This window comes from Scyliorhinus canicula, chromosome 9 (genome assembly GCF_902713615.1).
Source record: "Scyliorhinus canicula chromosome 9, sScyCan1.1, whole genome shotgun sequence".
Taxonomy (NCBI): Eukaryota; Metazoa; Chordata; class Chondrichthyes; order Carcharhiniformes; family Scyliorhinidae; genus Scyliorhinus; species Scyliorhinus canicula.
Genome location: NC_052154.1, coordinates 67,527,272 through 67,554,330, shown reverse-complemented (window position 1 = coordinate 67,554,330; position 27,059 = coordinate 67,527,272). Strand labels below are relative to the sequence as shown.

Below are 27,059 nucleotides of genomic sequence, written 5' to 3'. Positions count from 1 at the left end.
CTTCCCTACGCACCTCAATGCCATCTATTCTAATAGCCTGGGTCTCAGCATTCTCCTCCTCAATATTATCTTTTTCTTGAGTGAATACTGACGAAAAGTATTCATTTAGTATCTCGCTTATCTCCTCAGCCTCCACACACAACTTCCCACCACTGTCCTTGACTGGCCCTACTCTTACCCTAGTCATTCTTTTATTCCTGACATACCTATAGAAAGCTTTTGGGTTTTCCTTGATCCTACCTGCCAAAGACTTCTCATGTCCCCTCCTTGCTCGTCTCAGCTCTCTCTTTAGATCCTTCCTCGCTTCCTTGTAACTATCAAGCGCCCCAACTGAAACTTCACGCCTCATCTTCACATAGGCCTCCTTCTTCCTCTTAACAAGAGATTCCACTTTTTTGGTAAACCACGGTTCCCTCGCTCGACCCCTTCCTCCCTGCCTGACTGGTACGTACTTATCAAGAACATGCAATAGCTGTTCCTTGAACAAGCTCCACATATCCAGTGTGCCCAACCCTTGCAGCCTACTTCTCCAACCAACACATCCTAAGTCATGTCTAATGGCATCATAATTGCCCTTCCCCCAGCTATAACTCTTGCTCTGCGGGGTATACTTATCCCTTTCCATCACTAACGTAAAGGTCACCGAATTGTGGTCACTGTCTCCAAAGTGTTCCCCTACCTCCAGATCTAACACCTGGCCTGGTTCATTACCCAAAACCAAATCCAAAGTGGCCTCACCTCTTGTTGGCCTGTCAACATATTGTGTCAGAAAACCCTCCTGCACACAAAAACCCTTCTGCACACATTCTTGCGCAATGGTTAACAGACCATCTCATACCTAGGGTTGTCCAGGTCCATTTCAAAAGGGAATTGCATCTTGATAAGTTTGTCCCTTTTGTGGAGTCACAGCGTTTGCCAAGACAATAGCTTCCGAAACACGGTTCTCAACATGGGTGGTGACCTTTTTCAGTTTAACTCCTGGGACATTATAAACCATAAAACAAAAGCCAGGGTCAGATACCGGATAAATATCCCTTTTGAGATCTTGGTGAAGGAAGGATATCACATGATATCACATGACTCAAATTACCATTTTGAAATCTCTATATTCTCTATATTCAGTTGAGAATTGAGAAACAAGTGGTCTGCTGGTTTAACACTAACTGGAAAGAACTCTAGCAGGTCTCCTGGCTGACTAAGCATTGGCACCATCTCTCAACTCTCAACTCCTCGAAGCCTGTTTTATTTTAAAAGCCTCAGAACATTGGCTGGCAAGCAGTCTTATCTACAGAGACTTCTTCATGATACATAAACTGATTTCCTCCACGAAGGAAACTCCCTCTGGTCTTTGACTTCCTGGACTCTGGAAATCACCTGAATTAATTTTTATTTCTATTTAGAGACCCCAATTATTTTTTATTTGTCAGGATCGATCCAGGGTCCACGGTGCTATTCATTTCTGTGATTCTTTTACTGTTGTTATCTTCTTTCTCTCCCCTTACTACCTGTGTATGTACGCGCACGCAGTTGAGCACATCCTGACCCTCTCGGGATTTGAATGTGGAATAATCTCACCGTCTGAAGTAATAATAAAGCGAGTTTGCTCTGAGTTAATTATACAATTGGACCATACAGTCAGAATATTTGGGGAAACATGCCGCAGCCTAGTTGAAAACAATTTAAAACAATTAAGAACATCTTTGCTTACAGGCAGACAATGAGAGCATAAAGAATAAAAACAGAAAATGCTAGATAAACTCAGCAGGTCGACAACAGGAAGACAATCAGTGTTAATATTTTTCTAGAAAGGTCATTTGGATCTGAAACATTAGCTATCTTTCCCACCACAGTTTCAGCCAGACCTGCTGAGTTTACCCAATATTTTCTGTTTTTATTTCAGATTTCAAACATGGCAGAATTTTGCTTTTATTTGAGATGTTCACGAAGTTCAGTTTGCCTCATTCCCCTGTCCATAACAACATCCTTTTTGTAATGTGGTGACCACAACTGTGTGCAATATTCTAGTTGTAATCTAACTAGTGTTTCATACAGTTATAGCATACCCTCCTTGCTCTTGTTTGCTATCCTTTAGCCAATAAAGAGAAGTATCCCATATGCCTTACTAATCACCTTGTCTATCTGCCCAGCAACCTTCAGGGATCTGTGGACATGCAGTTCAAAGTATCATTCTTGTTATAGAATTAAATTAGGGAGGGTCTCATTAAAAGGGTGAAATTAAGATTCACTAGAATAAAGTAGAAGTGAAAGGCTATGATTAGAAAAAAATAGTTTGAGGACTTCTGGCGGCGGCCATGGAGTGAGTGGTCGCATATTTGGTGGCTCCTGCTCGTGCTGGTCGTTTTGTGGCCTTTGCCCTGGTTTGTAGCAGGACCGTCGGAGGACAAAGGCATAGAAGTAAGAGCAAAAGAGAGTGACCCCTAGTTTATGTAGTGGCGGACCACAAGTGCCTAGAAAAAAACAAACCAGTTGGCTGAGTCTGGTGAGGAGCTGGCAACACATGCGGAGATGCCAGATGGGCAGGGTCCGGCCCTGTCGGCCCAGTAGTCGATGGAGCAGTTGGTGAGTTTCTTGAACGAGTTCACCCAGTAGCGGATCAAAAGTTTGGAGGATCTGGCCCGGGCGGTGGACTCGATCCAAGGCGGTGGTTGACCGCGTGGAGATGAGACTGGCAAACCAAGGACAGGCGATCCAGAGGTTGGAAGAGCTGGCGGGGGAGCATGAGGAACAGTCCGCCTCAATGGCAGTGGAGATAGGACTGATGCAAGACCAGCAGAAGCGACTGCTGGAGAAAGTGGAGGACCTGGAGAACCGTTCTCGCAGACAGATCGTCCGGATTGTGGGCCTCCAGAAGGGAGAGAAGGAACGGATGCTGGTGCGTACGTTGGAAAGATGCTGGAGAAGCTGCTTGGGGAAGGTGTGTTTGACCAGCTGTTGGAGGTGGATCGAGCTCACAGGGCGCTGATGCCCAAGCCCTAGGGGGGGGCGAGCCGCCGAGGGTGATGGGGGTATAGTTGCATTGGTTCCTGGATAAGGAACGTATCATGAGGTGGATCAGGCAGCTAAGGCGATGCCTTTGGCAAAGCGTTGAGATTCGTGTGTATCAGGACCTGGGGGCAGAGCTGGTGAAGAGGAGGGTGAGCTTTAATAAGGTCATGTCGACCCTGTACAAAAGGGCGTAAAGTTCGCACTAATGTACACGGCTCGCCTATGGGTGATGGGGGCCAGGAGTTGTACTTTGGCTCGGCGGAGGAGGCACTGGACTTCATGAAAGTGAATGGACTGGCAGGAGAAGGAGGACCTTGAACTTTGATGGAGGATAAGTGGAGTGCATGTACTGTACTGTGGAAAAACTTTGGGTTTTTGATGTTCGGGTTTCTTTCGTCTTTTCGTTTTTCTGTTTCGGTTGGGGTTAAGCTGGTTTACAGTTTTTGTTAAGGGGTGAGGGGTGGGTCTGTGTGTTCGGACCTTGGGAGGCGTTGTTTGTTTTTACTTGCCTTTGTTTTGACTGTTTTCACTAAAAGTGGGAGAGGGGAATCAGTGGGGGAGTAGAATGCTAGGCGCCATAGTGGGGGCTGCAAGGCTAGCTGGGCGAGCTAGTTCACGGAAGCAAAGTGGGGAAGAGCTGAAGATATATTGGGGGAGGGGGGATTACACTGCTGACGGGGAGGGGACTTTCAAAGTGGAGGAGTAGAGTTGATGGCGTAGTTGCCCGAGGATGGGCCGGGGAGGCGCGGGTCATGGGTCGAAAACTGGCCTAGGAGAGGCTATGGTTGATCGGCAAGGGGGTGGGGGGGGGGGGGGGGGGGGGGGGGGGGTGGTGCGCCAACTGTCTAAGTCCTCAAATTTACACACTGTCCCAGCATCCACCTCACTGGGGTAGCAAATTCCACAGATTCATGACCCTCTGAGAGAAATAGTTTATCCTCAACTCTGTTTTAAATTTGCTACCTCTTATACTAAGACTATGATTTCTCATTCTAAAATGCGCCACAAGAGGAAGCATTAGCTCCACGCCTACTTTATCCATACCTTTTATCATCTTGCATACCTGAATTTGATCTCCCCATATTCTTGTAAACTCAAGAGAGTATATCCCTAAACTGTTCAATCTTGCTTCATACGACAAACCCCCTCATCTCTGGAATCAACCTCGTGAACCTCTTATCTGTCTCCAATACCACTACATCTTTCCTCAAATAAGAGGATCCAAACTGTCCACAGTACTCCAGTGTGGTCTCACCAATGCCTTGTATAGTTGAAACAACATTTCCTTACCGTTATACTCTATTCCTTTAGCCATAATCCCAATATTACATTTGCTTTCTTTAATATCTGCTGTACCTGCATGCTAGCATGCTAGTTTTGTGGCTCATGAACTCATAAATCTCCTTAAATCTTAAATACTTGTGATTTATTGTTCCAACTGAAATTGACGACATATGGACTCACCAAAAATTACGAAGCTGTAATACACCTTAAACTGAATATCATTGGATTGAATGAGCTTTATATGGGAAATATGGTGCTAAGTTTATCTATTTAATATTCCAGAAAGGGTGGCAACAGTTTGTATATTGTGCTTTCTATAAAAATAGTCCCAAGTATTGTGTAAAAGTTAACTAAGAGGTGCAGCATTGCATTAATGATATTTCATGCTTCTACAGGACACCATTCCGAATGCAATCCATACTGTTTTGCTGCTTGTTGAAAGGGAGCTTGCATTCCGATTTGATAAACCATCTTCCATGCAGGTATGTGTTGAAATTTTACAAAGTGGCTACCCTACTCTTGTCACCTAACTTGATTTATTTGAAGTAAAATGTGTCCATATGGTATGACTTGACGGTTAGCATTACTGTGATATAAATGTATACTGAGCTCAACAATAGTGTGAATTACAGCATTAAAGTGATGGAATATTAATGTGTTTGACAAAACATGTTTAAATAATTGATAGACAAATGTAAAATCAACTTCAATTAAATGGGCATTCAATGTGTAGATGCTGGTACAAGTATAATAAATGCATGTATCAACTGTTTGCATTCTGTCTACGTGAAGTACTTCCATATTCTGTTCTCTATTTGATACTAGAATTGAATGTAATTCTCAAAATCTGGGTGCTAAAGTCCCTGACTGTTTTAATTCAATGGCTTATGTATAGAAACCCAGTGTTGACTTTGAAGTTTGCAACCGTTTAGACATTGGGGTGGAGGTTGATTTGCTGTTTCAATACAGTCAGGAAGTTAAATAAAATCTGCGGTTGGGTAATGCAGTGGTAGGTAATTTAATAACCGATTAATTATGGTGCTACACTGTTGCTCTGTTTACTTACTATAAATATAGCAGTCAATATGGTCGCCTTTCTTAATCCTAATTATGTTTACACTTAGAGTCGCCAGGTATCTCTCGATACCGCCACAAGGTTCAAACCCGAATACTGATCAAAGAGCCAATTCACCAGTTAGTTAGTTCAAAGTCAATACTATTTATTTACACACAGTAAGATCTACTCATGCACAAAGTACTACAAACTAAACTATCTCTAACGCTGACGCGTATACTTAACTTCGGGTGCCCACTCAGTCAGAGGAACAATGGCCATTGTTCGGATCTGAGGTTGTTGGGTTCGAAGAGGTACAGGAGAACAGCTAAGGTTGTCCGTCTGGTGGTGAGTGTTGACCTTGAACTTGCTTCTGGTGATGCTGGTGGACGGGTCTCTCCGCTTTGATAGCCAAGTCCAAGAGAGCGATTCTCCCGTGGGGGTTCCTTCTTATACCTGGAGGGGCTTCGCGCGCTTTTAGGTGGGCCTTAACCTTGGCCCCAATTAATTGGGCCGCTTCTCGATCATTGCAATCGATCTTGACCAATAAAGGGGTGGGTGCCTGATGAGACCATCAATTCATGCGACACGTGGTTAGAAGTGAACAGTGGTTTTAATCGTCTTACAACAGAGCCTGCCTGTGACGAGATGAACTGTAGATGAACTGGCAGGCAGGCTCTGACTGCCAAGCTTTATACAACCAGTGGGTGGGGGGGAGGAGTCATGGACGGAGCCAAGGGTGGAGCCCAGTACAAACTTCTGTACATTCCCAGTACACCTACCCCTAGGGGCAGAGCAACGCAACTGCTCTTGTGCCGAGCTCACAGAGGCATGGTACAACATGTGTGATAACAGTGTGAATTATGCTATTATGATTCACCACATTCACCCCCTGTTTAAAAAAAAAAAATCAAGTCCGGCGGGGGTGATGGTTTACAGATTGAGCCTGTCCGGTGGTCAAGTTGTCCGTTGTGATCGCCGGAGCACCGGGGTTGCAGTCTCTTCTGGTGGCTGGATGATCACGGTCAGTTGGGGTACGATGGTGGACTCCGGGGGTGATTCTGTCCGAGCTTCATACCCGTCTGGTTCGACTGGGGAGTGGGGGCGCTGGGGGCTTGTGGGTGCGCGGAACATGTGTAGCGAACTGGTAGGCGCGGGAGCGTAGGGCGCTGCGAGTTGGGTGGGATGTAGTGTGAGGGATACCTTGGCGGTGGTAGGGGTGGGGTTTGATCCTGCAGGCGCTAGGTCCCGGAGGGATACGGTGTCCTGACAGCCGTCAGGGAACTCTATGAAGGCGTATTGGGGGTTCGAGTGTAGTAGGAGCACTTTTTCCACAAGCGGGTCAGTTTTGTGTGCCCTGACGTGCTTCCTGAGGAGCACTGGGCCCAATGTCTTCAACCATGCCGGGAGCGAAACCCCCGTGGTAGTACCCCTGGAAAAGATAAAGATCCGCTTGTGAGGGGTCTGATTGGTGGCGGTACACAAGAGGGACCTAATAGCGTGGATCGCGTCTGGGAGGACTTCTTGCCAATGGGAGATCAGGAGATTCCTGGACCGGAGGGTCAGTAGGACGGTCTTCCAGACCGTCGCATTCTCCCTCTCCACCTGCCTGTTCCCCCTGGCGTTATAGCTGGTAGTCCTGTTCGAGGTGATGCCCTTGTCGAGCAGGTACTGATGCAGCTCGTCGCTCATGAAGGACGAACCCCGGTCGCTGTGTACATAGCTGGGGAAACCAAACAGGGTGAAGATACTATGCAGGGCCCTGATGACTGTGTGGGAGGTCATGTCGGGGCACGGGATAGCAAAAGGGAATCGGGAGAACTCGTTGATGACATTTAGGAGTACACATTCCGGTTAGTCGAGGGGAGTGGCCCTTTGAAATCGATAGCGAGGTGTTCAAAGGGCCTAGAAGCCTTGATCAGGTGGGCCCTGTCTGGTCTGTAGAAGTGCGGTTTGCACTCCGCGCAAATCGGGAAATCACTGGTGACGGCTTTTACCTCCTCAGTGGAGAAAAGCAGATTTCGGGCTTTAATGTGGTGGGCGGGCCGGGTGACCCCCGGGTGGCAGAGGTCATTGTGGATGGCTTTTAAGCGGTCACTCTGCGTGCTGGCGCACGTGCCGCGGAACAGGGCATCTAGGGGCTCGTTGAGCTTACCCGGTTGATACATAATATCGTATTTGTAGGTGGAAAGATCGATCCTCCACCTCAGAATTTAATCATTTTTAATTTTGCCCCTTTGCGAGTTGTCAAACATGAAGGCAACCGATCTTTGGTCGGTGATGAGGGTGAACCTTCTACCTGCGAGGTAGTGCCTCCAGTGACGAATAGCCTCCACAATGGGTCGTGCTTCCTTTTCGACTGAGGAGTGTCGAAGTTCCGAAGCGGAGAGGATTCGGGTGAAAATTGCGACTGGTCTCCCTGCCTGATTTAATGTGGCTGCAAGAGCTACCTCTGAGGCATCGCTCTCAACCTGGAAAGGGATGGATTCATCCACCGCCCGCATGGCCGCTTTGGCGATGTTCTCCTCGATGCAGTTGAAGGCCTGACGGGCCTCAGCTGACAGGGGAAAAAGTGTGGCCTTAAAGAGTGGGCGGGCTTTGTCCGCATATTGAGGGACCCACTGGACATCATTTGAAAAGAACCCCAGGCACCGTTTGAGGGCCTGGGACAATGAGGGAGAGGGAGTTCTAAGAGGGGGCGCATACGGTCCGGGTCGGGGCCCAGGACTCCGTTTTCCACGACATAGCCGAGGATGGCTAGTCTGGTTGTGTGGAAAACGCATTTCTCCTTGTTGTACGTGAGATTAAGCTTCTGGGCCGTCTGGAGAAATCGATTGAGGTTGGCATCGTGGTCCTGCTGGTCATAGTCGCAGATGGTAACGTTGTCCAAGTACGGAAACGTGGCCCGCAGCCCGTACTGGTCCACCATTCGGTCCATTGCTCGTTGGAACACCGAGACCCCATTTGTGACGCCAAAGGGAACCCGGAGGAAATGGAAGAGATGGCCATCGGCCTCGAACGCCGTGAAGTGACGGTCCTCCGGGCGGATTGGGAGCTGGTGGTATGCAGACTTCAGATCCACCGTGGAGAAAATCCGATACTGGGCTATCTGATTCACCATGCCTGCAATCCTGGGGAGCGGGTACGTGTCGAGGAGCGTAAACCGATTAATAGTCTGACTATAGTCTACGACCATGCGGAATTTTTCCCCGGTCTTGACGACCACCACCTGAGCTCTCCAGGGACTGTTACTGGCCACTATGATCCCCTCACGTAGGAGCCTCCGGACCTCGGTTCGAATGAACATCCTGTCCTGTAGGCTGTACCGCCTGCTGCGAGTGGCTACGGGTTTACAGTCCGGAGTGAGATTGGCAAAGAGAGGAGGGGGGGCGGGGATTCTCAGCGTGGCTAGGCTGCTGATAGTGAGTGGGGGTAGAGGTCTGCTGAGGATGAGACTCTTGAGATTGCACTGAAAATCGAGTCCCTGTAAGAGTGGGGCGCAGAGTTCGGGCAGGACGTATAGTGGAAAATTAGAGTAACTAGCACCGTGGATCGTTAGAGTTGCGACGGTGCGTCCTTGGATGTGGACAGAGTGGGAACCCGAAGCGAGGGAGATAGTTTGCCGTGCAGGAAAAATAGGGAGCGAACAGCGTCTTACCAGATCTGGGTGTACGAAGCTCTCGGTGCTCCCGGAGTCGAAAAGGCACGGTGTACTGCACCCGTTGATTTGGACTGTCGTCATATAGTTGTGGAGATGTTTTGGGCGCGATTGGTCCAGTGTGACTGCGTTGAGTTGCGGGTAGTCGGCGGCTCGGTCGGCTGCGCTGGGGTGGCTCCGCGATGAGTGCCCACTGAGGTCGCAGTCTTGAATCAAATTTTCTGAGTTTGGAGAGGATGGAGCCCAAGATGGCGGCCCCCATGCGTCGCACGTGGTCTGCCGCGTGGTGGGGGTCTGCCAAGATGGCGGCCCCCATGGATCGCACGTGGCGGGCGGGGGCAGAGTCGGGGTATAGGCTGCAGCGCTCCGGGGCCTGCGAGTGCGGAGAGCGGCTGCTTTGTGCCGCGGGAGGGTTAGGGGCTGGGGCCTTCCTTGTTAGACACACTCTGGTGTAGTGACCTTTTCGCCTGCAGCTGCTACAGGTCACGTTGCGGGTCGGGCAGTGCTGCCGCAGGTGCTGGGACTTTCCACAAAAGTGGCAGGCTGGGGCAGCATGGTGGCTGGGCGGCCACGTGGCGCAGGCCTGGGGCAGTCGCTGGCCGGGGGCCCATGACGGGGCCGCGGAGTCCGCAGGAAACGAGGTTAGGCTACGAAACGAGACCTCCATAGTTGTAGCGAGTTCAACAGTATCTTCTAAATTTTGACCCCTTTCTCCAGCTGTCGCTGACGCACGTAATTCGATCTAAGGCCTGCAACAAAGACTTTGCGGACAGCAAGTTCTCTATGTTCAGCAGCATTTACTGCCTGGTAATTACAGTCCCGGGATAAGGTATTTAAGTCTCTTAGAAATTCTTCTAGCGATTCTGTGGGGCGCTGGCGGCGAGTAGTACAAACGTGGCGCGCGTCAACCTCATTGACAGGCCTCACGTACATTTTGTCGAGTAGGGCCAGGGCCTCTGTAAATGAAAAATGAAAATCGCTTATTGTCACGAGTAGGCTTTAATGAAGTTCCTGTGAAAAGCCCCTTGTCGCCACGTTCCGGCGCCTGTCCGGGGAGGCTGGTACGGGAATCGAACTGTGCTGCTGGCCTGCTTGGTCTATATGAGCCGGTACAATTTAACTGAGTAGATATATGATGGCTCACCCTTGCGTGCAGTAGGCTGAGTTTCTGATCCTCCATTGTTTCTGTGGAGCTTGCTTCAGCCGGGTAGGCCGTAAAACATCGGAGCCAATGTAAAAAGATTTATTTCGCCTCTGCATCCTGTGGGTCGAATTCCAGTTGATCAGGCTTGAGGGCTGATTCCATAGTCGTTCTTTACTGTTTCTTAAGACGATTAAATTGATGAGACCATCAATTCACGTGACACGTTGTTAGAAGTGAACAGTGGTTTTCATCGTCTTGTAACAGAGCCTGCCTGTGACGAGATGAACTCTAGATGAACTGGCAGGCAGGCTCCGACTGCCAAGCTTTATACAACCAGTGGGGGGGAGGAGTCATGGGCGGAGCTAAGGGTGGAGCTCAGTACAAACTTCCGTACATTCCCAATACACCTCCCCCTAGGGGCAGAGCCGCGCAACTGCTCGTGTGCCGAGCTTACACAGGCATGGTATAACATGTGTGATAAGTGTGAATTATGCTATTATAATTCACCACAGTGCCCTGATGGCTGGGCGTGTCTTAGGTGGCCGTTGGCCTTGCTTTGTTTGTGTCTTTCTGGCGCTGGGATGTCTGCAACTGTATCAACTACCTGAGTGTTAGTCCTTTGTTTCCCGGAGATGGGCCATCAATATGCTAATCGACCCATAGTTTCAATTCCGTCTAGGAGCTGTTTCCCAAATATACATTCAGGCTCTGTACCTGCTTGTTTTCTAGCATTGTCCACAGTTCCCTATATTCTTTGCGAGCGTCCATTTTGTGTTCTGGAAGTGGCCATCCCAGATGGCTTCAACACATTGTTCAGAAAATTGAACATCTTAACACATTGTTCAGAGAATTGAACATCCCAAGTCCTCAATCGATGATGGTATGCAAACAACTAAAAGTGAAGCAAAATTCATGAAGTGGTAGATTTAGCACACAACATGAAAAACTACTGGAGCAATTGTGAGCAACGTGAATAGAATATTTATTTACCTTGCTAGGTCAGTTCAATACAAGTTAGAAGATTGTATATTAAAACTGGATAATTCCCTGGTCACACCAGAGCTTGTATTACTGCAATAAAATAAAAAATATTGTAAATACTCCGCAATCAGTTAGTATTGGGGAGAAACATCTGGTTAATGGTCAGTGACCTTTCATCGGAGCTTTCTTGGAAACTGCGTTCAGTAAGGCATGGGAAGCATCCAAACAATAAAAACAGTGAAGTGAAGAGCAACAAAAGTTATCTTTGCTATTATTCAGCTTTAAAAGTATATGTAATTAGGGGACTTTATACAAGTCCAAAATGTTTGGGCAGAATCCCATCTCTCTTTCTTGCAATTTTATTTGATTCGCTTTGATGTGTTTTCTGTTCCATAGCAGCAAAGTAGCCAAACCAAAGCCATAAATGACATTCTCTGAAACCTTAATCATTGCAAATTGTCCAGTTTTGATCTTTCTGCAGCCTCTGACATGGCCATTCACACCACCTTTCTCCAATAGGACAGATGGTTTGCAATCTCCAATTGTTGTGTTCTATGGCTCCCCATGAAGATACACTTAGAACATGGGTGGGTGGTTGTTGATGAGCCATCAATTGCACAAGAGACGAGTTGCTTTACAAAAGTTAGGCTTTAATAAGCTAGAACTTAGCCCTGCGGTTGTCTACAATAAAATGGACGACCGCCGGGCGTTTCAACTATTTATACCTCGGTAAGGAGGCGTGGTTAACTCAGCCTCTCGACCAATCAGAGAGCTGTCACATGACTGGTCTCAACCGTCATTAAGGCCCTCCTCGCCATCTTCTCCCTGTTCGGCTACCCCGCGTACATACACAGCGATCGGGGGTCCTCTTTTATGAACGACGAGCTGCGTCAATTCCTGCTCAACAGGGGCATTGCCTCTAGCAGGACGACCAGCTATAACCCTCGGGGTAACGGACAGGTCGAGCGGTAGAATGGTACCATCTGGAAGACCATACACATGACCGACCAGGGCCAATGGTAAGCCGGTGTTCTGCCCCAATGGCAGACAGCTATGCAAATCATATCACCACATTCACCCCTTGCGGAGAAAGAAGCGGGGGAGAGAACTGGTGATATGAGTAGCAGCCGGGAGGACAAAAATTTTCTCTCCTATCTTTTATTAAATTTGGGGGCTTCCCACTGGCCCAGACAATAAGCAATATTACACAAACTCCCAATAAAGTCCATGGAGCTGTTGAAATTTAGATCGATTGGATCAGTCTTTTCATGGCCCGTGACGTTCTGGCAGACCACCGCAGTGGAGGAGGTAACGTCGGTTCAGCCGATGGTGGTGGTTCCGCTGACGTCCTGGAGTCCGGGAGCGATGGTCCTTGAATAGTCTCCGTCACCCGAGCTGGCTGTGGAGACGCCATGGATGGGGAAGGGGGGACCTGAGTGGGGCGCTGGGGGGAAAAAATCAGGGGGGGGGGTTTGTGGTGGAGGGGGGGAAGGCCGCACGCCGGCGGGTGCCAGGTCCCGGAGGGAGACCGTGTCCTGCCGACCGTCGGGGTACTCCACATACGCATACTACGGGTTAGCGTGGAGTAACTGGACTTGTTCCACCAGCGGGTCGGACTTGTGCACCCGCACATGCTTCCGGAGCAAGATGGGTCCGGGGATGACCAGCCACGTCGGGAGAGGGGATCCGGAGGAACACTTCCTGGGGAATACAAGAAGACGTTCATGAGGTGTCTGATTTGTTGCGGTACAGAGGAGTGAGCGGATAGAATGTAGGGCATCGGGGATAACCTCTTGCCATCGGGAAATAGGGAGATCTCTGGACCGGAGGGCCAGTAGTATGGTCTTCCAGATGGTACCATTCTACCGCTCGACCTGTCCGTTACCCCGAGGGTTATAGCTGGTCGTCCTGCTAGAGGCAATGCCCCTGTTGAGCAGGAATTGACGCAGCTCGTCGCTCATAAAAGAGGACCCCTGATCGCTGTGTATGTACGCGGGGTAGCCGAACAGGGAGAAGATGGAGAGGAGGGCCTTAATGACGGTCGATGTGGTCATGTCGAGACAGGGAATGGCGAAGGGGAAGCGGGAGAATTCGTCAATTACCGCCAAGAAGTAAATGTTGCGGTTGTTAGAGGGAAGGGGGCCCCTTTAAGCCAATGCTGAGACGTTCGAAGGGGCGGGATGCTTTGATCAGGTGTGCGCGCTCGGGGCAGTAGAAGTGCGGTTTGCACTCGGTGCAGATGTGGCAGTCACGGGTTACTGTCCTGACTTCCGCGATGGAGAAAGGCAGGTTGCGAGCCTTAATGAAATGGTAGAGGCGGGTCACCCCTGGATGGCAGAGGTCCGCGTGGAGGGAGCGGAGGCGTTCTATCTGCGCGCTGGCGCCGGTACCGCGGGACAGAGCATCAGGAGGCTCATTGACTTTCCCAGGACGATACAAGATCTCATAGTTGTACGTGGACAACTCGATCCGCCACCGTAAGATCTTGTCATTCTTGATCTTGCCCCTTTGTGCATTATCAAACGTGAAGGCTACTGACCATTGGTCTGTGAGGAGGGTAAACCTTCTGCCGGCCAAATAGTGCCTCCAATGTCGCACCGCTTCGACTATGGCCTGGGCTTCCTTTTCCACAGGGGGGTGGCGGAGTTTGGAAGCCTGGAGAGTTCTGGGGAAGAAGGCCACGGGTCTGCCCGCTTGGTTCAGGGTGGCCGCCAGAGCAACTTCTGATGCGTCGCTCTCGACCTGGAAGGGGAGGGAATCGGCGATGGCGCGCATCGTGGCCTTTGCGATGTCCGCTTTAATGCGGCTAAAGGCCTGGCAGGCCTCTGTCGACGGCGGGAAGGTCGTGGTTTGAATGAGGGGACGGGCCTTGTCAGCGTAGTTGGGAACCCATTGGGCGTAGTATGCGAAGAAACCCAGGCAGCGCTTGAGGGATTTGAGGGTATTGGGGAGAGGGAGTTCCATTAGGGGGCGCATGCGTTCGGGGTCGGGGCCTATCACTCCTTTACGCACTACGTAGCTGAGGATGGCTAGACGGTCGGTGCTAAACACGCATTTATCCTTATTGTATGTGAGGGTAAGGAGTTTTGCGGTTTGGAGGAATTGCTGGAGGTTGGCGTCATGGTCCTGCTGATCGTGGCCGCAGATGGTGACATTATCAAGATACGGGAAGGTAGCCCGTAATCCGTACTTGTCGACCATTTGGTCCATCTCCCGTTGGAAGACCGAGACCCCATTTGTGACACCAAATGGAACCCTAAGGAAGTGGTAGAGGCGCCCATCTGCCTCAAACGTGGTGTATTTGCGGTCACTCGCGCGGAGGAGAAGCTGCTGGTATGCGGACTTAAGGTCCACAGTGGAGAAGACCTTGTATTTCGCGATATCGTTTACCATGGCGGAAATACGGGGGAGAGGATACGCGTCCAGTTGCGTAAACCGGTTGATGGTCTGGCTATAGTCGATGACCATCCGGTTTTTCTCCCCAATCCGGACCACCAGCACTTGGGCTCGCCAGGGCCTGTTGCTGGCCTCGATGACCCCTTCCTTCAGCAACCTCTGGACCTCGGACCTGATGAAGGATCGGTCCTGGGCGCTGTACCGTATGCTCCGTGTCGCGACGGGTTTGCAATCGGGAGTGAGATTAGCAAACAAGGAGGGGGGGGTCCACTTTGAGGGACGCGAGGCCTGTTTTGCAGGATGGACAGGGAGCGCGCAGCGTCTTACCGTGGCAGGGTGAACAAAGCTTTCCGTGCTCCCGGAGTCCAGCAGGCAGCCCGTCTCGTGGCCTTTGAGGTAGATGAGCGTTGTCGTTTAGGCAAGCGTGCGTGGACGTGACTGGTCGAGCTGAATGGCTGCGAGCCGTGGAGAAAATCCGTATTCGTCGTCGTCGTCGTCCGAGTAGATGCTGGAAGGACCTTGCGTGCCAGTCCCGGAAGGTGGTGGCCAGGACCCGCAAGTGGAGTCGGGATCCCAAGATGGCGGCGCCCAGGACGCGCACGTGGAGTCGGGGCCCCAAGATGGCTGCGCCCAGGACCCGCACGTGGGGTCGGTGCCCCAAAATGGCGGCGCCCAGGACCTGCACATGGAGTCGGCGCCCAAAGATGGCGGCATCCGTGGGGCCCTCGTGGTTGCTGGGGGCGGGGTTAGCGGTGCCGGCGGGCCGATTGGAGCGGCTGGGAGCGGGGGCAGCGAGGCACGCAGGCCAGACACTGGGGCCCGGGAGCGGTGAGCTGGGAGGAGCGCGGTGCGCTGGAGGGGCCCCGGAGGAGAGAGAGACGCGCGCAGGGGCCCGGGGGGGAAGAGTTGTGCGGCGCTCAGGAGGCGACCGAGAGGGCCTGGAGGAGAGAGAGAGAGGCGCACAGGCCGGGGGGGGGGGGGGGGGTGTTGCGTGGCGTCTAGAGGAACCACAGCGACTGTTTTGGCCTGGCAGACAGTGGAGAAGTGGCCCTTCCCACAGCTCTTACAGAGGGCGGAGCGGGCTGGGCAGCGCGGGCGAGGGTGTTTCGCGAACCCGCAAAAGTAGCAGCGGGGCCCCGTGGACTTGTCGGGGTGTCCCGCGGCGCAGGCCTGAGGGAGGTCGGGAGCGGCGGATGGCGGTGGGGAAGCGTGCCAGGAGGCCCAGGATGGTGCCACGCGGCTGGGGACATAGGCGCGGTTTTTTTTGATCGGCGACCTCCAGGGAGGTGGAGAGAGTCCGTGCCTCAGTTAAGCTGCTGTCGTCTCTCTCCAGCATCCGCTGGCGGATAGCGGGGGACTGCATCCCAGCCACCTAAGCGTCTCTGATCAGTAGTTCCATGTGCTCCATAGCAGAGACTGCGAGGCAGGAGCAATTCCTCCCCAGGATAGCGAGGGCCTGGTAAAAGTGACTCATCGGGGAACTGTTGTCTGGTGGCCAGCAGATGTCTGGCGAATACCCTGTTGACTGGTTTAATGAATTATCCATTCAGCTTTAGTATGGTTGCATCATAGTCTTTCTCCTCCTTGATTATCGCGTAGGCTTCTATACCCACGCTGGAGTGGAGGAAGTGCAGCTTCTGTGCCATGGTGGTTGCAGATTCCAGGTATCCTTCGAGGCATGTCAGCCAATGTTGAAAAAGTTCTGCGGAGTTCGGAGTTTGTGGGCTGATGCGGAGGCATTCGGGCTTGATCCGGAACTCCATCTTCAAAAATCTAGCTTATTAAATTGATGAGCCATCAATTGCATGAGAGACGAGTTGCTTTACAAAAGTTAGGCTTTAATAAGCTAGAACGTAGCCCTGCGGTTGTCTACAATAAAATGGACGACCGCCGGGCGTTTCGACTATTTATACCTTGGTAAGGAGGCGTGGTTAACTCAGCCTCTCGACCAATCGGATAGCTGTCACATGACTGGTCTCAACCAATCGGTCGAGAGGCACATGGCCGACCAGGGCCAATGGTAAGCCGGTGTTCTGCCCCAATGGCAGACAGCTATGCAAATCATATCACCACAGTTGTAACAAGTAGTTATTCTTAAAACATGGGAAGGTAACCATTAATTCTATGTATAACCAATTATCTCTTAAGTTGCTGTGGAGCTAAGGTGAGATGTGACAGTCTTGTTGCCCGTCCTACCAAGTGCCCCGGTCTCGTCCATCCCCCGGTGTGTTATATATATATAAAATTGGCTCCATGTGTGTCTAGTTCCACCTACTGGCAGGAGGTCATAACTGTCACTACATGTGTTAATCATCAGCTTTATACATTGGTACTGTTATATGCAGTTATATACATTGGTTTAACTATGTACAGTTACATACAGATATGCATTTGTGCATATCACCACAACCCCCTTCCTTTGGAGAAAGGTGTATTTATAATATTTCTTGAACACTCAACTATCAGACTTGTGCCTAACTCGGGTCGACCTTTTGATGACCAGCTAGGTTGATGAGCGTGCCCCACCATCAACCACCAGTCCTTACCCCGCACCACTGATATACATTGATAACGCCAGGATGTGCTGGACAGTCTGTGTCTGTTTCCACCTTGGGATCACACCCAGGCCTGTCTGCTGGGTTAAACACGAATGGTTGATGAACTTTGAGGCAGGCCCGTTGGTTTTGGCGCAGAAGTGAGTTGTCCTCAGTAAACACCGGATGCGGACCCTCTTGCTGAACAACTGTTGCTAGACCTTGTCCATCTTTTACCGTTGGGGTCCTCGATTCTGACCATTTCGCTTATTTGCAACGGCTGGAGTGCCCTTGCAGACCTGTCGTGTATCTCTTTCTGCTTTTGTTTACGCAGCACGAGCTTCCTCTGGAGCCTTCGATCAACCGTGGGTGCCACCTTGGAGGGCAGGGTTGTTCACAGCTGACTGTTCAGCACTAGTTACGCTAGTGACAGGCCATTAACCAGTGGGGCTGACTGGTAGCTGAGTAAGGCAAGTTACGTTCCCCCTTCTGTCCAGATCCTTTGTGAGCAGCTGCTTTACTTTGTGCACGCCTTTTCTGCCTTCCCATTCGACTGGGGATAGAGTATGTTTAAAATTATATCGGCAAGCAAACTCAGTCTATTCATGATTTCTGAAGCAAGGACCATTGCCTGACATCACAATGGATGGGATGCCATGCTGGGCAAAGATCGATTTAACATGTTGGATTACACAATGAGCTGTTGTGTTGGACAACTGCGCCACCTCTGGGTAATTTGAGAAATGATTGATGACAACCAGGTAGTCTCTCCCTTGAAAGGCCGTGTTGAATGTGCACAGCCTTGTGCTTGTCTCATCAAGCTTGAGCTGCCAGAACCCCTGCGACACATCCAGCTTTCTGAAGCATGTTGCTCCGGCCATTTTGCAAGCAATTTCCTCCCATTTTGGGATGGGGGTAGTGCTCCCTATTAATGCTTGTGTTACGATCCTTGCAAATTCTCTGGTCTCCATTCTTTACGCATACCATTGCGTTTACCGAGTCAGTGGGCTCTTCTATGCGCCTAGTGACACCCAGTGTAGTCATCTGCTGCAGCTCAGCTTTGCGTTTCTCCTTCAGCAGAGCAGGCACCCGACTGGGCGCATGCATAACCGATCTGGCATCCTCCTTCAGTTGTATGTAATAGGTGAAGGGTAGGATGCCACACCCCTGAAATCCCTCTGGGTGTGTCTTTGAGATCGACTCCACTGAGATATGTCAGTGGGGTACCATGCAATCTGTGGTGTACACCCTCTTGATGAGCCCGAGCTCTTCACATGTCTGCACCCCAATAAGCGATTCACTTACCTTCTCTACCAAGAGAATCGTATTCTGCACTTTACCTCTTCGACGGTGGCATCAAGCTCACATTCCCTCAAAGTTGGGATCCGATAACCATTGTAGTCCTTCAGAAGCATTCCTCCCGGAGTGATGTGATGTTCAACCTTTAGCTGCTGCATCGCCGAGAACGGGATCAGGTTTGCTCTAGCTCCCATATCAAGTTTGCACTTGATGGTCATTCCATTGAGCATTCCCTGGATCGTCCATGTGTTTTCAATGGTTCCTGCATTCGCCTCACTGTGACTGCAGACTGGAAGCGTCGGTTCTTTGTTTCAGCCGTCCGAACTGTTTAAATCATCCTTCATCACCATATCCACATCGGCCCAGTAGGTAATCCCTTTGTCCTTGTCTGGACTCTCCTTTTCTGCCCAGACAACTGTGCACGGCGAGCAAAGTGACTCATTGAGCCATTTATGTGACAATTTTGTTTTAAGGCACAAAATGGCGGATTGGGCTTGTTGCCAAAATGACCATTTTCTTTGAGACCGCATTTATTTTGATGTTGCGCAGCGGTGCGCCCACAATGGCCCCCTGCATCTGGACCACGTTTCATGAGCGGTTGCATATCGCTGTGCTCATAATGGCCATGCTTACCATGACCACATTTCTTTTTGAGCTACCTGACGGAATTTATGGCACCAGCATCGCTTCCAAGAATGGTACCAACCATTGAAGGTCCTCATCCGCTACGCAGAAAGCTCACTTGCCTGGCACATTCTGATGGTGGCATCTAGCGTGAGGTTGTCTTCCCTCAACAATCATTCTCATAGCGCAACATCTGAGATCCCATAACCGATTTGGTCACGGGCCATTGAAGTTTGCAACTATCTAAAATTGCACGACTGGGCCTTTAATCTTAAATCCGTTGCAAAGTTGTTGAAGGAGTCCTCGTCATTTTTGGCACGGGTGCAGAACATATACCGTTCAAAAGTCTAATTTTTCTTATGAGAACAATGGAGATCAAAACGCTGAATCGCCTCATCGTAGCTTTGTTTTTGGTTATTCAGACCGAACAAGTTAAACAGTTCAAGGGTTTGCACCCTGCTGTCGTTAGCAGCAATATTACGTGCCTTTCATCAGGCAGCGCCTGGAGGCCATGGCCAAAAGATAATAGAGTTCAAACCATTGTTTAAAAACAAGCCAGTTTGCATCCAGATTGTCCGAGATACCTGGTGGGGTACCTTGGTGGGGTACCTTCAAACCATCCACCTCACACTTCACCATCTAGCGTTGAGTGGAATCACAAATCTTAAGTTCACCAGGTTGGTAGAGAAGTAATTCGTTCAGGTTCTTCAATTCCTTCTTATAGATTGTCTCATATATGGTTACCATTAGTTCTTCAGAACGCCTGGTACCATGTTGTGTTCTATGGCTCACCTGATCATGAAGATACGCATAGAATATGGGTGTGTGGTTGTAACAAGTTCTTAACAGATGGGAATGTAAGCATTAATTCTACAGATAATTGTCTCTAAGTTGCTGTGGAGCTAAGGTGAGATGCGACCATCTTGTTGCCTGCCCTGCTACCAAATGCCTCGGTCTCGTCCATCCCCCGGTGTATGTATGTATATATACGGCTCCATATGTGTCTGCTTTCACTTACTGGCAGGAGGTCATAATTGTCACTACGTGTGTTAATTATCAGCTATATACATTGGTTCTGTTATATCCATTAGTGCAACTATGTACAGTTATATGCAGATATGCTTATGTGCAAATTACCACGCCAATGTTCTGTTCATTCCTGAGCAATCCCGGCTTCCTATTCAACTCCTGTCTAACCTTATAACCCTTTATCCTCTCCTGTTTTGACCTCCATAGATCACTTGCCAAACCTCATCAACAAGTGGAACCTTCATTACTCCCTTTCTCATTTCCACGCTTGAGTTCCAGTCCCCTCCTGGCCGGCCTAACATTCCCCACACTTTGTAAAATGTAGTTTATCTGAAAATTGTTATTCATATCCTATCTTGTACAAAGCCTTACTTGGCTGGCAGCCCTGACCTATTTTGTTCCGAACACCAGAATGTAAAATTCTTGTTCTCATCTATAGATCCTTCCCCCTCCCTAGCTCGGTCACTTCCGCCAGTCATGCAACCACTCTTTGTACCGCAGCTTTAGGTACCTAGGCATTCAAGTGGCGCAGGAATGAGACCGGCTCAAATTAATTTATGCAGAAGTCATGTCCATGGTGTTTAAAAACAAGGGTGGTGCTGAGTCCAGAGGTGGCGTGTTTCGGGGTGTCGGAAGACCCGGGAATCCAGTAGAAGAAAGAGGAAGATGTTCTGGCCTTTTGCTTCCCTGGTACGGATACTATTCGCTTGGAGGGACTCAAAGCCCCCGAAGTCAGAATAAAATAAATCTGGCCCGGCTAGAATACCAAATGGAGGACGATTTTCTGAGATGGGACGCACTCCTGTTTTCATTAGCTGGGAGGGTGCAGACGGTGAAGATGACGGTCCTCCCGAGATTCCTGTTCGTGTTTCAATGTCTCCCCATCTTTATTCTGCGGTCCTTTTTTAAACGGGTTTACAAAGTGATCTGTGGCTTCGTTTGGGCGGGCAAGACCCCGCGGGTAAGAAAGATAATGCTTGAGCGGAGTCGGGGAGAAGACAGGCTGTCACTACCAAATTTTAGTAACTATTACTGGGCGGCGAATGTAGCCATGATCAGGAAGTGGGGGGTGGTCGGCATGGGAGCGTATGGAGGCGGCTTCATGCAATGGCACCAGTTTGGGGGCGTTGGTAACTGCGCCTCTGCCGTTCCTGCCGGCACAGTACTTCACCAGCCCCGTGGTGGTGGCGGCCCCGAGAGTCTGGGGGCAATGGAGGAGACATGTGGGAGCAGAGGGAACATCGGTCTGGTCCCCAATCTGTAATAATTACCGGTTTGCCCTGGGAAGTATGCATTGGGGGGGGGGTTCCGGATATGGCGGAGAGCAGGGATTGACAGGATGGAGGATATGTTTATAGAGGGGAGCTTTCAGAGTATGAGGGCACTGGAAGAGAAGTTTGGGTTGGCGAAGGGAGAGGAATTCTGGTATCTGCAGGTGTGGGACTTCCTACGTAAACAGGTGTCCACCTTCCCGCTCCTACCGCTCGGGTGATTCAGAACATGTTAGTTTCCAGAGGGTGGGTCGGAGAAAGGAGCGTCTCGGACATATACAAGGAGCTTATGGGGTCAGAGGAGATGCAGACCGAGGAGCTGAAGCGCAAGTGAGAGGAAGAGCTGGGAGGAGAGATAGAGGATGGTCGATGGGTGGGCGCATTAAATAGAGTCAAAGCGTCCGCAACATGTGCCAGGCTCAGCCAGATACAATTTCACCGGGCTCACATGACAGTGGCCCAGATGAGCAGATTCTTTGGGGTCGAAGACAGGTGTGCAAAATGTGCGGGAGGACCAGTGAACCATGTCCACATGTTCTGGACATGTCCGAAGCTTAGGGGATTTTGGCAGGGGTTTGCTGATGTCATGTCCACGGGTGTTAAAAACAAGGGTGGCGCTGAGTCCAGAGATGGTGAGTTTCGGGGTGTCGGAAGACCCGAGAATCCAGGAGGAGAAAGAGGAAGACGTTCTGGCCTTTTACTTCCCTGGTACGGATACGGATACTATTAGCTTGGAGGGACTCAAAGCCCCTGAAGTCAGAGACTTGGCTATCGGACATGTCTAGCTTTCTCTGTTTGGAGAAAATGAAGTTCGCCTTGAAAGTGTCACTGTTCGGGTTCGCCCAGAGGTGGAAACCATTCGTCGACTTCTACGCGGAAAATTAATCGTCTGAAGGGGGGGGGGGGGGGGGGGGGGGTTGTTCTGTAAGGGAGGGCGACGGCTTTTGCACTGTATTTATAGTTTCATGTACATTGTTTATTTTGTTGTTATAATACCAAAAAATACCTCAATATAATGTTTATTAGAAAAAACACTCTTTGTACCCCGTCCTTGAACTCTATAAATGAGATTGGTCTGCATGATCTTGTGGAAGTTATGCTGTGACTCCACACTCACCAGAATCTTTATTGAGACTGCCTGCACTTACTTTATGTACAATGAACATGGGTGAATGTTCAAATCTAGACTAATCAGAAAAAAAGAGTGACATTTTCCAAGTTTATTTTTGCTTATACTTCCTCCATAAAATCCCAGAAACATTACCTGCAGCTATATTAGAGTTGGAGTAATTGAGTAATACTTTTATTTATAAATAGAAGATTACAGCGCCGTACAGGCCCTTCGGCTCTCGATGTTGCGCCGACCTGTGAAACTCCTCTTAAGCCCATCTACACTATTCCCTTATCGCCCATATGCCTGTCCAATGACCACTTGAATGCATTTAGTGTTGGCGAGTCCACTACTGTTGCAGGCAGGGCATTCCACACCCTTACTACTCTGAGTAAAGAACCTACCTCTGACATCTGTCCTATATCTACCTCCCCTCAATTTAAAGCTATGTCCCCTCGTGCTAGACATCACCATCCGAGGAAAAGGCTCTCAATGTCCACCCTATCTAATCCTCTGATCATCTTGTATGCCTCAATTAAATCACCTCTTAACCGTCTTCTCTCTAACGAAAACAGCCTCAAGTCCCTCAGCCTTTCCGCATAAGATCTTCCCTCCATACCAGGCAACATCCTGGTAAATCTCCTCTGTACCCTTTCCAATGCTTCAACATCCTTCCTATAATGCGGTGACCAGAACTGCACGCAATACTCCAAATGCGGCCGCACCAGAGTTTTGTACAACTGCAACATGACCTCATGGCTCCGAAACTCAATTCCTCTACCAATAAAAGCTAACACACCGTACGCCTTCTTAACAACCCTCTCAACCTGGGTGGCAACTTTCAGGGATCTATGGACATGGACACCGAGATCTCTCTGCTCATCCACACTACCAAGAATCTTACCATTGGCCCGGTACTGTGTCTTCCTGTTGTTCCTTCCAAAATGAATCACCTCACACTTTTCTGCTTTAAACTCCATTTGCCACCTGTCAGCCCAGCTCTGCAGCTTATCTATGTCCCTCTGTAACTTGTAACATCCTTCTGTACTGTCCACAACTCCACCGACTTTAGTGTCATCTGCAAATTTACTCACCCATCCTTCTACGCCCTCCTCCAGGTCATTTATAAACAGCAGCGGCCCCAAAACAGATCCTTGTGGTACACCACTAGTAACTGGACGCCAGTCTGAGCATTTCCCATCAACCACCACCCTTTGTCGTCTTCCAGCTAGCCAATTTCTAATCCAAACTGCTAAATCACCCTGAATCCCATGCCTCCGTATTTTCTGCAATAGCCTACCGTGGGGAACCTTATCAAACGCTTTACTGAAATCCATATACACCACATCAACTGCTTTACCCTCATCCACCTGTTTGGTCACCTTCTCAAAGAACTCAATAAGGTTTGTGAGGCACGACCTACCCTTCACAAAACCATGTTGACTATCTCTAATCAAATTATACCTTTCCAGATGATTATACATCCTATCTCTTATAAACCTTTCTAAGACTTTGCCCACAACAGAAGTAAGGCTCACTGGTCTATAGTTAGCAGGGTTGTCTCTACTCCCCTTCTTGAACAAGGGGACAACATTTGCTATCCTCTAGTCTTCTGGCACTATTCCTGAAGACAAAGATGACTTAAAGATCAAAGCCAAAGACTCAGCAATCTCCTCCCTAGCTTCCCAGAGAATCCTAGGAAAAATCCCATCCAGCCCAGGGGACTTATCTATTTTAACACTTTCCAGAATCGCTAACAACACCTCCTTATGTACCTCAAGCCCTTCTTGTCTAGTAGCCTGTATCTCAGTATTCTCCTCGACAACATAGTCTTTTTCCTGTGTGAATACGGACGAAAAATACTCATTTAGCACCTCTCCTATCTCCTCGGGCTCCACGCACAACCTCCTACTACTGTCCTTGACTGGGACCTACTTTTACCCTAGTCATTCTTTTATTCCTGACATAACTATAGAAAGCTTTAGGGTTATCCTTGATCCTACCTGCCAAAGACTTTTCATGTCCCCTCCTGGCTCTTAGCTCTCTCTTTGGATCCTTCCTAGCTAATTATAACTCTCAAGCACCCTAACTGAACCATCACGTCTCATCATTACATAAGCCGCCTCCTTCCTCTTGACAAGTGTTTCAACTGCTTTAGTAAACCACAGTTCCCTCGCTCGACCACTTCCTCCCTGCCTGACAGGTACATACTTGTTAAGGACACGCAGTAGCTGCTCCTTGAACATGCTCCACATTTCCATCATATCAGGCTACTAATCTTTTCCTGTGATTTGTGCAATAGCAATAGAAAAAACTTATGGATTAACAGCAGGTCATCTTAACCTCTTGATTAAATTTGTTGCCACTTAGTGTTAGATTTTATTCTGTTGATCAGTTAAATGCAGATTCAAAAAAATTACCTTCAATGAATTTGAGTTGTGTGCTATTCTTTCCACTGTGGATGAAACTTGCCACACGTTTTTGAACAGTTCTCCCGGTTGTGTGCACTTTGTCTCTTTACACAGTTGAGGGATGAGGGCAACATGATTATTTTAAGCCCGTACAAAAAGATTCGTTTGAGTGCACTCACTTCTATTCATGCCAATTTTATGTCAACTTTAAGGTATAATTTGTTTGTAAAGTAACTTACAAAATAACTTTTATCGGTTTGATTTGTAGAGTTGAGACAGAATTGAAGGAAAAGTCAGCTGTTAAGAATGATTGAAGTGCTGGTTATAGGACAGCATAGCAGTTAGATGTGTGAGAGCACTAACCTGCTTCACGGATATGAGTCATGCTGTGATTTTTCATGCAGTAAGTTGCCATTCAAAGGGAGTATTGAGCTGAGGCCAGTTAACTCCCGACAAGGATGGAAGGAGGGAAAAATTGAAGAGAGTTGCAGCATAACATTAATAAAGATTTTCTTTGAGTAAGTTGAAGTTAACCAGCAAATAATGGCTAGGATTTTGTGTCCCAGTTGCTGCGGGTATAAATGTTGACCCTGGAGTGGGGTGCAAAATCTCACGAGAAGCCGAAAACGAGATTCATGCCAGCGAGTTCTCGCGAAACGATCATCCCTGCCCCCTTGCCAGTGACGTAATGGGGTTCCTGCCATGTAATGATGGGAATCCCATTTGAATACATTACAGTATCATTAGCGGGCTTCCCCGCTATATTGTCTGCCACATTCAGATCTTCCCCCTAGCCGACATGATGCTTACAACCGGTCTGGAGCAATGTCATCCAGGTGCAGCGAATCTTCCTGGGGTGCACAGGTAAATACTGCATCCAGTGGGGAGAATGACGTGTGGGCAGTGCCTCTTGACCGGGACCTGTGCGGGGCAGTGCCATTTTGGGAGTGGTGGGGGGGGGGGGGGGGAGAGAAGAGGGGGGAGCGACCACGGGGCTTCCACTGGGGAGGTATATGGGGGAGTGGGGTGCTTCCCCATATTGGGGGGGGGGGGGGGGGGGGGTCTTTGGTTGTGCTTTTCATCCTGTAAGACGGGGCATTCCGATCTATGGAAGACTAATGTTGCCAGCTTGTGACTGCATGGGATCGCCTCTGCATTTCCTTACATTCTCTAACTCAGCCTCTGGTATGTTGGATTTCTCACTTTCCCACTCAATCGATTCAGCCCTTTATTTGCGTCCACCAACAGCCACATTGTAGACGAGGGCTCTTGAGACAGTTGTCACCCAAAGGGCATATAGATCCTCCTTAGCTAGGTTCATGACAGTCCTGGTGGCACAGATTTCCCAGAGATTCCTTTATCCAGCTCTTTTAATAAACCTCATTAAACTGTCTGTTTAGCTCCTGCAAGACTCAAACTTAAGCAAAGATGCAAACTCCTAAAAGTTCTGTTCAAGCACCTTTTAAAAACAATTGGAGATTCCTCAGACATTTTTTTTAAATTCCAAATTTTCCTTACTGAACAACCCCCAGGTTAAAGGATGGCATAATATTTTTGTAGGTAGTTGAGATTCTGGGCTTGATTCTCCGGTCTCCGATGCCAAAATCGCGTTCGGCGGAGAATCCACATTGGCGCTGAAACCGGAGGCGTGGCGTCTTTGCAACATTACCATAAGCCCTCCCCCCTCGATGCTCCACCCCTGACTGGCCAAGTTCCCAACAGTGTGGGTCTCTCATGCTATTTCTTTACGGGAACACAGCGTGGCGGCTGCGGACTGAGTCCAGCGCCGCCACAGTTTGGGGGAGGGGGAGCCGATCCGCAGGCAGTGGGTGGGTCGGGGGGGTCTTTGGCGAGTGCTGGTGGCACTAGTCGGCTAAGGTCTGGGGTGGCGAGCCTGCCAAAGGGCAGGGGGGAATCACTATTTGGCAGGCTGGGTCTGCGCGCGGCTAGCGCAATGTTGCACCGCGTGGTCGCTGCAGGCTGCTGCCATACGCGGCCACGGACCCGCCAATTCTTCGGCCATATCAGCAGCTAGATACGGGTGCTCTACACTGCATGCCTGCTAGCCCCCCACCAGGCGGAGGATCGGTGGCCATTTTGCGCCGATTGTCTGGTCGTAAAATGCCACCGTTCCCACGTCGGCGTCAGGGCATGGTCTCCAAATTGGAGAATCCAGCCCATTGTGTTTGGGATGATCCACATATGTTACATATTCAGAGTTGACTTTGCTTTGTTTTGTGGATATTTTAAAGTTGAT

The 27,059-nt window shown here is 49.5% G+C and overlaps 1 protein-coding gene across 1 annotated transcript in view; it reads left to right on the top strand.

Moving 5' to 3' along the window:
* Positions 1–27,059, top strand: part of LOC119970889 — a gene marked incomplete at its 5' end in the record, with an annotated part of 434,610 nt that overhangs the window by 225,493 nt on the left and 182,058 nt on the right. The window contains 1 exon segment of the mRNA XM_038805997.1: positions 4,686–4,772. Within this exon segment, the coding sequence (XP_038661925.1) occupies positions 4,686–4,772 (87 nt within the window).